General features: G+C 29.7%; 1 protein-coding gene across 1 annotated transcript; it reads left to right on the forward strand.

Annotated features, from left to right (window-relative positions):
* The first annotated feature begins 2,252 nt into the window (after positions 1–2,252).
* Positions 2,253–10,143, forward strand: LOC101512659 (gamma aminobutyrate transaminase 1, mitochondrial). The gene is made up of 19 exons (XM_004505610.4): positions 2,253–2,413; positions 3,567–3,709; positions 4,173–4,257; positions 4,526–4,598; positions 5,096–5,193; positions 5,769–5,861; positions 6,242–6,315; positions 6,411–6,449; positions 6,560–6,648; positions 6,735–6,811; positions 6,900–6,974; positions 7,692–7,739; positions 7,830–7,913; positions 8,002–8,089; positions 8,175–8,253; positions 8,342–8,432; positions 8,520–8,598; positions 8,930–9,045; positions 9,874–10,143. Exons 1-19 carry the CDS (start codon positions 2,378–2,380, stop codon positions 9,946–9,948), a joined length of 1,542 nt encoding a protein of 513 aa, XP_004505667.1. The 5' UTR covers positions 2,253–2,377; the 3' UTR covers positions 9,949–10,143.
* The last annotated feature ends 209 nt before the right edge of the window (positions 10,144–10,352 follow it).

Consider the following 10,352-nt stretch of genomic DNA (forward strand, 5'->3'; position numbering starts at 1 on the left):
AAAAAATTTAGGATTTTTTTTTCTAATATATCTTCTTTTTCTTTTTTTTTATACCAAAATACCTGACTCCCAATTTTATATATCATACTGCTCTACTTTTTAGATTCAACAAATTAATTTAATATAAAAAAAATTGATTCGTGTGATTGGAAAAAGTAATAAAGGTAAAAAATGAACCTAACTAATCATTTTATATATAGATATTTTTAAAATACATTTGGAAGATGAATATATTTAATTTGATTTTATCTTTTGAGATAAGTTAACAATACATCAGTATATAATATATTACTTGATTTTATCTCAATATATCAAAAAAATTGATTCGTGTGATTGATAATGTGGCAAAATATATATATCAAAATTAATACGGTTGAATAAATGTGACAAGACAAACAAGCTAATGCATATTCAATTTACCAATCACACGAATCAATTTTTTTGATTTTAAATTAATTTGTAAATATATGAGAAAATTAATCAATTTACCAAATTATATTTAATGAGAAAATTAATTTTAGTAATTTATGACTAATCATTAATTTTACCATTAAATAAAAAAATTAATCAATTGTACAATTTGATAATAAATTGATTATGATTATAATTGTACAATTTGGTAACAAATTTGGTAAAAAATTAATTGGCTAAATTACATTTGTGGTCCCTTAACTTAATTTCAGATAACGTTTTAGTGCTTTATCTTTTTTTTCTTTCCTATTTAGTCAGTCCTTTATTCCTAATAATATCAAATAAAGTATGAAAATATGAGTTTATTTGAAGATTTGCGTTACGGATTTGATGAAATTTGTATTATATTGAAGAATATAATTAATTTTATGAGTTTTGATTGAATTTTTTTTTGAATTTTTGTTTAAAAAAGGATAACGTTGTTGAAATTTTAAAACATAAAATATCAAATTGTCATTTAAAATTAAAATAAAGGACTAAATCGGAAAAAAAAAAATAAAGGACTAAAACGTTACCTGAAATTAAGTTAAGAGACCTAATTTAGCCAAAATTAATTTTCTAATTAAATATGATTTTAGCAAATTGATTAATCATAAATTGCCCTACTTTTTAATTATAATGATAATAATAATAACAATATTATTATTGTTATTTATTAATGTATTATTTATTAATTTAATTATTTATTAATATATTTAATTCATATAATAATACATAAAACGACAACAACAAAAAATTAACCTTAGTAGAAGGTCGCATCCTGGGCCAGCGACCTCCAAGTAGGTCCAATTCAGAATCTTCTTCGGCTGGTAGCTCCTTGGGTCAGCGACCTCCTATTGGGCCCAAAAAGTAAGACAATAGTACATAAAACTGGGAGTGGAGTAATTTAGTATTAAAAAAAAAAAGATATAAAGAAAAAAAATCCAAAATTTTCTACCATTAAAAATTGCATTTTTTCTCATAAAATTAAATATGAAATTTTAAAATTTTATATAAGTTAAAATTTTATTTAACTCAAAAAAGAAAAAAACTATTTCTTTTAATTAAAATGGAATATATATGGTAAAAAAAATAGATCTAGAGTGCACATTTTTCTCTCCATACGATCTAGAGTTTTATTTATTTATTAGTTCTTAAAAAAAATGAAATCTTAATAATTTAAAATTTAATTAAAATATAAATAACGTTTGACCAAAATTATTTGATAAAAATTCAAATTACGATTCACGTTTAATTGAAATAAATTAACCACTCATATTAAATTATTTAATTTTTCATTAACCATTAATAAGTAGTAACGAATGATTGAATGAGTACAAGAAATCCACCTACCATATAATTAATCTCATACAACAATTATTAATTATTACATCAATCAATTATTATGTAACGAATGATGGATTATTAGTACTAATATTTTAGAATTAATGCTGGATCTCTATCAAATATTGGTCAAACGAGAAAGTTTGCCATGAACAAAAAGACTTAGACACGTGGTTTATACACACGTACAAAAAAACATGTAAAAATAGAAGAAAAAATAATTAAATAAAATATACATTTTTATTCTGATAATTAAATAAATTTTTTACAGATATTAATTAGAACATTAAAAATGGGGATTGAGGATCGTTCAAGTACCTAACGTAATGAATCAAAACAATAAATCCACCTAGACAAACATATTATTTAATGGTTCAGTGGAGCCACCCGTTTGGGTCCGTTTTGGGAGTGGGTATGATTAGGACAGAGTTACGTGTATGATAATATAAATCCAAACCTTCGTTTCTTTCTTCTCCACACTCACTCATCACTCACCAGGTTCACTGTCTCCTCTTTTCCCCATTCTATTCTATCTACGCTCTTTAGCTTTTCACTGATCTCTCGCACAAAGCTACTACTAACCATGAATAGCCTTATCCGATCCACTCTCAGAACTAAGGCACGTGTTTCTATTTTCTCATGTTTCCGTTTCTTACTTCGTTTTTTTTGCTTCTAATTTTGTTTCTTACTTCCATTTCTGCTAATTCTACTTGCACTTATGAATTTGATTCATATCTGATTAAACGTTTGGATCTGGTTTTATGATTATTCTCGCTTATTTATTCTGTATAGTAGGACTTTTCCACGCGATTGCAACGTGAAACAAATTGCATTTACAATTCGTGCGTATATGAACGATAAAGTGAATTGGAGTTTTATGAAATTCAGCACTACTTAAGCTTATGAAAATGGAAATCCAGTGATAATTATGGTGTTGGAATTTATATTTTATAAATTTGAGCTTTTCAAGGACTTATTTTTTTAGAAATCCACGTTTCTTTTCAGTTTAATTAGTTTTTAATTTCCTTTTGCTGCTGTTATCTTGACAAAGAAGATGTTTTTTTTACACACACCTGTGTATAAACTTGATAGAGAACAAAGATAGAAAGATAAGTAATTGGAAGGGAAAATAATTGCAATATAATTAAGAGAAATGGAGTGATATGACGGGTGATGCAATGTGATGAAAAAGAAAAGGGATACGGTCTTAAGATTGTTTGATTTTCTTCTACTTGACTAAATGGAATTTTTGGTTACTCATCATATACTATGTTAGTTTTACAACAGTATTTACATTTTTATACCTTTTGTTTAACAAATCTTACAGTAATTATTGCTCTAGGAATTCCAAGAATCGATTATATGTCTGATCATGATAATATATAGTTTACATGCTTGTAGATTTCTTGAATTTCGTCATTCTTTTCTTTTCTAAAGTCTTAATAAAAATTTCATTGTTAGTAAAATAAGTTTAAAATAAAAAATTCACGGATGTATCATTCTCATTAAATTCGAGGATTCAAGTATCTGTGAATGCTGAATAAGAAGCAATTTACTTTAGTAGTTCTTTGAAAGCATTGAATATGTTGTCCTGAATTTCAATATTTGGTTGTTTTGTCTGTTTGTATTGCTGTATTCATAACGGTGATCTACTGCAAATGCTAGTTTATTCATCTGATTCAATATTAATGGATGGTCCGAAAATAATCTGGTCTGTTACTCTTACTTGGTCTTTTTGGGCTTACGATGTTTATTTTATTTTCTATTTACAGACTGCATCAGCTTTAGCATGTGCAGCGGTTTCCAAAGGTTTTCAGGAAAATCTACTCCAGGCTCCCTTATGGTCTAGGTCAAGTAGTACAGAGTCGTCTTTGGCAAAGGATAACTCAACTGATGATGTGAACCCTGATCAAAGGTACATGGTTCTTGTCTTCTGTGTTAATTGTTTGCCACTTTTGCATGTAGCACTATCTCGAATTAATTTAAATTGGTGCCTTTGAACCTGATAAGACAACCACCGTTTTCTTTGATAAACTATGGAGCTAAATTTTATCACTCTCTCCTTATGCTGAGATTTCAAACAGGCTAATTGTATGAAAGCATGAGGTGTAATATCCTTTTATTATCCACTGCGAGAAGTGAATGATTGGGACATCCACCCTTTTGGACCAGTGTTTATAATTCTGATTCATTCATGAATATGGTTGGAATACATAATCTGATGCCTCTTTGTAGCATCTATAAAAAACCACTAGTCAAAAAATATTCTGGTGGAGAGTCCACGCATTTTGTAAAAGAAAACAGCAAAGAATTAGTCTAAGTTTAAGCTTGATACGGTTACCATGTGTAAATCTGCTGAAATATTTTGATTATTTCAGGTTCAAGGGCCATGATATGCTTGCCCCTTTCACAGCTGGCTGGCAGACTACTGATTTGGATCCGTTGATTATAGATAAGTCCGAGGTGTACTTCCATGCTATGTTTTTTTTTTTTTTTTTTTTTTTTTTTTTTTTATTATAATTAAATGGATCCGTTGATTATAGATAAGTCCGAGGTGTACTTCCATGCTATGTTTTTCGGGGGGTTCTTCCCTTCTTTTTTTTTTTTTTTTTTTTTTTTTTTTTTATTGTTACTATAATGTAATATATGATGATAAATGAAGGTTACCTTTTTTTTTATTCGAAAGACAACTAGTTTTCGATTATGTAACTTACTTGATTAATGAATCCAGGGAAGCTATGTATATGACATTACTGGGAAGAAATATCTTGACCCACTTGCTGGTCTATGGTGCACTGCTTTAGGTATATTTGATATTTACTTTCTGCAAATTTATTTATCTTTTTGTGTGAATGAAAGGGATTTAGTATATGTTTGGATTAACATTTGCAAATGTATTTTTGAGTAAATTTTATTTTACAAATGTACTTTTAGTTAAAATTGAGTTTTCTCTAACTGTAATTATGTTTGAACATTTTTTCTTCAAATGTTTTACAAAATAAAATTTGTTTGGATTATATAATTAAATGTACTTTTAAATGTGTATTTACTAAAAAGGTTATATATTTTATTATAATATAATGTGAATTTTGTTACTCCTAAACTGTATATGGACAATACAAAAGTACTCATTATGTTACTTTTGGCTAAACGTGGATTCAGAGCAAAATTAAGTTTGTGGAATTAACTTTCTAGAGAATCCGAACAAAATGTCAAACCACTTTTCCATTACAAAATTACATTTAGAGTTGCAAATGGAAAACCAAACTTCTTAGTTTGACAAATGCATTTTATTTTGCAGGGGGGAATGAGCAACGCCTTATTGATGCTGCCACTGCACAATTAAAGAAGTTGCCATTTTACCATTCTTTTTGGAATCGAACCACAAAACCTTCATTGGTATTCATGTCAATCTCTTATAGCTAACTCAGCATTATTTTATCCTTGTTTTTTTATCTTTCTTATTTATATAATTTGCCTCAATATTATTTCTTTCTTTCAATTGTTCTTCCCTTTATATAAGAGATCCACCACCACCACAATGAACACAAGTCAAGTTAGAATTAAGAATTAATTCATTGGAGGAAATGTGTGGGTAAGACCTATTGGAAAAAGATGACCAATCCAGCCTTAGGAAGTTAGATTCACAGTGAATTAGATCCTTCACTGAACCTGGCTACGGCTGGAGTTTTCTTATACTAAGCTGCACTTTTTAGATGGAAGGCTACTGTAATTTTGGCTCTCTACAGAGGAAAATGAATTTTACCCTTTTAATTGTGGGGTGGGAGGGGAAGGGTAGGGAATGATATTATCTTTTCATCGCAAAAAATCAATTACATTCTTGTCTGTTAGAATATAGTATAAAAAATATTATATTTTATAATATTCTTACTGTCATGTACATAGTTGATGTTGAATTATGCATTATTCGATTTCACTTTGATTATTTAATTAAGATATATTTCCACATACAGGATCTAGCCAAGGAGCTCCTACAATTTTTTACAGCCAGAAAAATGGCTAAAGCCTTTTTTGTTAATAGTGGATCAGAAGCCAACGACACTCAGGTGTGTTAGAGTAATTATCCTCTTTTATTTGTTATCGCCTCATATTTTCTCCTGTAAAATTTCATTCAACTTTAGGATAGATTTTTCAAATATGCTCACTTTCTCTGCAAAATAGTAATTTAGCTTAAAAACTCCAAGAAATATGCTGCATGCAACAGGAACCATCCACAGGGAAAATCTGTGAGATGTCAATCACCTAAAATATTAGAAGACAAAATCAAATATATTCTCAATGGAAATGTGGTTCTTAAAAAATAAATATAACACGTCTATATAAGGGTTCAAGTAGATGTCATGTCAATATATATTAAAGTACATAGTTTATGTAGAATAAATGGTAGCCATATTTCATTCACCTTAAAATATATATTTTCTGACAGGTAAAAATTGTATGGTATTATAACAATGCACTTGGAAGACCAAATAAAAAGAAATTCATAGCTCGTGCTAAATCGTACGTATGACATCTCAATCACTCAATCAATGCTGTTGTCTCTAATATACCTGAAAAGTATGCATAGTTGCTTATTTATTTTTGCACTTTGTCAGGTATCATGGTTCAACGTTGATAGCAGCCAGTCTTTCCGGGTACTACGAACCAACACTTTTTCCAGTAAACTTGTGTATATATGTAGAACAGTTTTATTTTATTTATAAAAGAAGTCTTTATTCAGTTAAATGGACAATGTGCATTTCAGTCTTCCAGCTTTGCATCAAAATTTTGATTTGCCAGCTCCTTTTGTCTTGCATACTGATTGTCCACACTACTGGCGGTATCATCTTCCAGGTTATTATTTAGATGGACATGTTTTTAGTAATATGCTAGACATTTACCTTACGGTATAAACATTATGTGTGCTTATGACATCTCAGGTGAGACAGAGGAAGAGTTTTCAACCAGATTGGCCAACAACTTGGAGGAGCTAATTCTGAAAGAGGGACCGGATACAGTAATTATATATTAATATGCATATGAAATGTTTCCTTCAACTGGAAAATCAGCATTATGACTGACCTATATGTTTTTTTTTATTACAGATTGCTGCATTTATTGCAGAACCAGTAATGGGGGCTGGAGGTGTAATACTTCCACCATCAACTTATTTTGAGAAGGTATTTTCTCATCATCAATATTTCAGACATGAGTTCCACATTTTCAAGCTAGATGCAACTACAAGGACTGTTTGGCATGAGAAAACGTTATTCATTTCCATTTTTCATTACTTACAGAATATCACTTTGTTTCCACCTTATTTTCTGTTGTCTAGGATTTCTGTATGAAATGGTGAAAACAAAAATAAGATAAAGAAAACGTTTTTCATATTTCTCAAACCAAATAGGCCCTAAAAGTTGCTTGTAAGTGTCTGGCGGTAATGCTTTTTCATTTGTATTCTCATTCCCAAAGAGATGAAAAATGACTAGAAGGAATTATTTGTAAAATATTTATAGTTTAACAGTTAGATGATATCAGGGTTATTAGTATGGTAATATCGGTTTTCTGCTTGAACTAGTAATACTAGTATTTGACCTACCTAAGTATATAAATAGGTGTATTTTTGTGTTACATGCTACTACCTATTTAATAATTCATTGTTGGCCGTAGTTTTCTTTTTATGATTTTCCTTGTCTAAACTCTGAAAAAACTTATAAAAAAAAGGTGGAATAAATGGGAATAGAGCAGGATGAATGATATGGAACTGATGCCAGTTTGCACTTTCCAAAATTTCCATTTTGCACTGTTTCTTTAGTATGTGACATTAAATGACATAATTCTTGCTCTTCTACAAAGGAAACCAACATTTTTTCTTGTAACATGTAATTCTTATGTAGATCCAAGCTGTTGTGAAAAAGTATGACATTCTTTTTATTGCGGATGAGGTACTTCCTTAACTCTTCAAATACTATTATACAAGATATCCTGTTTGGAGCTTTCCATTCTGATTGCTGTGTTATATGTCTCTTTTGAAGGTGATCTGTGCCTTTGGCAGGCTTGGGACAATGTTTGGATGTGATAAGTATAACATTAAGCCAGACCTTGTTTCCTTGGCAAAGGTAAAATGGAACAGCTCTAACTACAGATTCACCTCTTTATATTTTAGAAGTTTGCACTATGTTCCTCATTTTTCTGTTTGACTTCTAGGCACTTTCTTCTGCATATATGCCTATTGGAGCTGTCCTTGTGAGCCCAGAAATTTCAGAAGTTATACATTCGCAAAGCAACAAACTTGGTATAATGGTTCATTTTCATTCTTTCATTCATTCGACAAATCATCTTTAGGTTTAATATTTTTGACACGTTTTTGCTTATTTTAGGCTCATTTTCTCATGGGTTCACTTATTCTGGATCACCCGTACCCTGTGCCGTTGCAATTGAAACACTCAAAATCTACAAGTTTGTTCCTTTATTTCTAGCATTTTAAAACTAATATGAAGCTTGTTGTATCCGCTTTATGGATTGCGATAATTCCTTATCTTCACAGGGAAACAAATATTGTTGAGAAAGTGAACAAGATATCTCCAAGGTTCCAAGATGGCTTAAAAGCTTTTTCTGACAGTCCCATCATCGGAGAGGTATATATTATTTTCTGGTTCCAAGATGGCTTAAAAGTTTGTGGTTTATATTAATGCATGAAAAACATAACACCTCTGTATCTGCAGATACGGGGAACTGGCTTGATCCTGGGGACTGAGTTCACAGACAACAAATCGCCTAATGATCCATTTCCTCCTGAATGGGGCAAGTTCAAGACTTATTTTTCACCCATTCCTTTGCCCGTTTAATCAATACAACATGGCTTTTATTCTGTCTGGTGATATTATCAGTAATTTAAGCAGCATATTATCTAATTTATGACTATCCTTTGATAAACAGACACAAAATCTGAGTAATACATGTCAACGTTAAGGGGGCTGCCTCATTTCAATCGTCGAGTCTATAAAAAAAAGAAAGATAAATTTGTTGTTAAATCTATGATGACTTATCTTCTAACAGGCATTCTGTTTTTATGTGGATGTGGGCATATTTACCAGTTTGTTCTGACAGTATGAGTCTATGATGTACATTATAGGAGTAGGTGCCTATTTCGGAGCACAATGTCAGAAGCATGGGATGTTAGTTCGTGTAGCTGGAGATAGTATCATGATGTCTCCACCATATATTATAACACCTGAAGAAGTTGACGAGGTAACTTCACAAACAAACTCCTCTTCTTGCCACTTAATAAAATGGCTTAATTGCAATTTTAATCCCTCTATTTTTATTGATTCGCGAAATTTGTCCATCTATTTTAAAAGTCGACAATTTTTGTCCTTTATCTGATTTTTTAACTAAAAAATGATGTCGTAAGATGTTTTTAATAACATGACATATGATAAGATGTTTTTAATAACATGACATATGATAAGATGGTGTAGAATGATTAATATCTATGAACTAAAAAATGATGTCGTAATATGTTTTTAATAACATGACATATGATAAGATGGTGTAGAATGATTAATATCTATGAAATTGGAATAAAACGTCGTAATAATATATTATAAAATTGTATGTCTTGTCATTAAAAATATATCAAATCGTCGTTTTTTAGTTTAAAAATTTGAGAGAGAGACCAAAATTGTCTTTTTAACATAAGGAGACAAATTTCGTGAATTGGTAATATTAGAGGGACAAAAACTGCAATTAAACCTAATAAAATTGAAGAAAGTAGTTATCTTTAAATTTGACATTTGGACCTAAAAGAAATATCGCAAAGAACGTTAATGAAGAAATACACCTTTTGCTCTTTAGAGATCTCATCGTTGGGGGGCAGATATATATACTCTTTTTGTTTCAGTGGACTTGCTTTAAAAATTATAGTTTTTTCAAACTGAACTAATTGCAACTGCAAAGTCTAGGACATAGTTTTTTTCATCCCCTCATTTTTACAGTGATTCAGTACACAATTTATGCCATATGATACTACAATACAAACTTTATTATAAGTGAGATTTGTATTCATTTTTTTCCTAGTTAATAAGCATTTATGGGAAAGCTTTAAGAGAGACGGAAAAGAAAGTAGAGGAGCTGAAGTCTCAACGCAAGTAGCTCAAGCCCATGACGATGGCATAATAAAATCTGTTTTGTAATATCCTAGACAAATTACTCTTAATAGAACTTTGTTCCAACCTTTTAGTTATTGTAAATATTAGTTTGTGTGTGATTTGGATCCCTGTTAAAGTAAACTGTGCAGAAGTGCAATTCCAAATTTAAGGACGAAAGTTTATATAATTTGAACTGAAATATTGGGTGAGTAAATTTTTTAAGTTTTAATAGATAAATAAAAAGTATAATATTATATTATATATAAAAATTTTAAGTTATAATTGTATAAAAATATACCGACAAATAACGATTGTTATAGAGAGATAGTAGATTAAATTTTGGTCGACATTTTTAATAATTAAAAATTAGTTTTTAAAAATCTAATATTTTTAACACTAATTTTTAGA

The sequence above is a fragment of the Cicer arietinum genome, chromosome 6, assembly GCF_000331145.2.
Source record: "Cicer arietinum cultivar CDC Frontier isolate Library 1 chromosome 6, Cicar.CDCFrontier_v2.0, whole genome shotgun sequence".
In the NCBI taxonomy this organism is placed as follows: Eukaryota; Viridiplantae; Streptophyta; class Magnoliopsida; order Fabales; family Fabaceae; genus Cicer; species Cicer arietinum.

Excerpts from the sequence above, each read along its gene's own strand:
- LOC101512659 (XM_004505610.4), top strand. The coding sequence starts at position 2,378 with ATGAATAGCCTTATCCGATCCACTCTCAGAACTAAG. Across the intron at positions 4,599-5,095 it reads TCTATGGTGCACTGCTTTAG|GGGGGAATGAGCAACGCCTT; the intron begins GTATATTTGATA and ends TTTATTTTGCAG. Across the intron at positions 5,862-6,241 it reads CAGAAGCCAACGACACTCAG|GTAAAAATTGTATGGTATTA; the intron begins GTGTGTTAGAGT and ends ATTTTCTGACAG.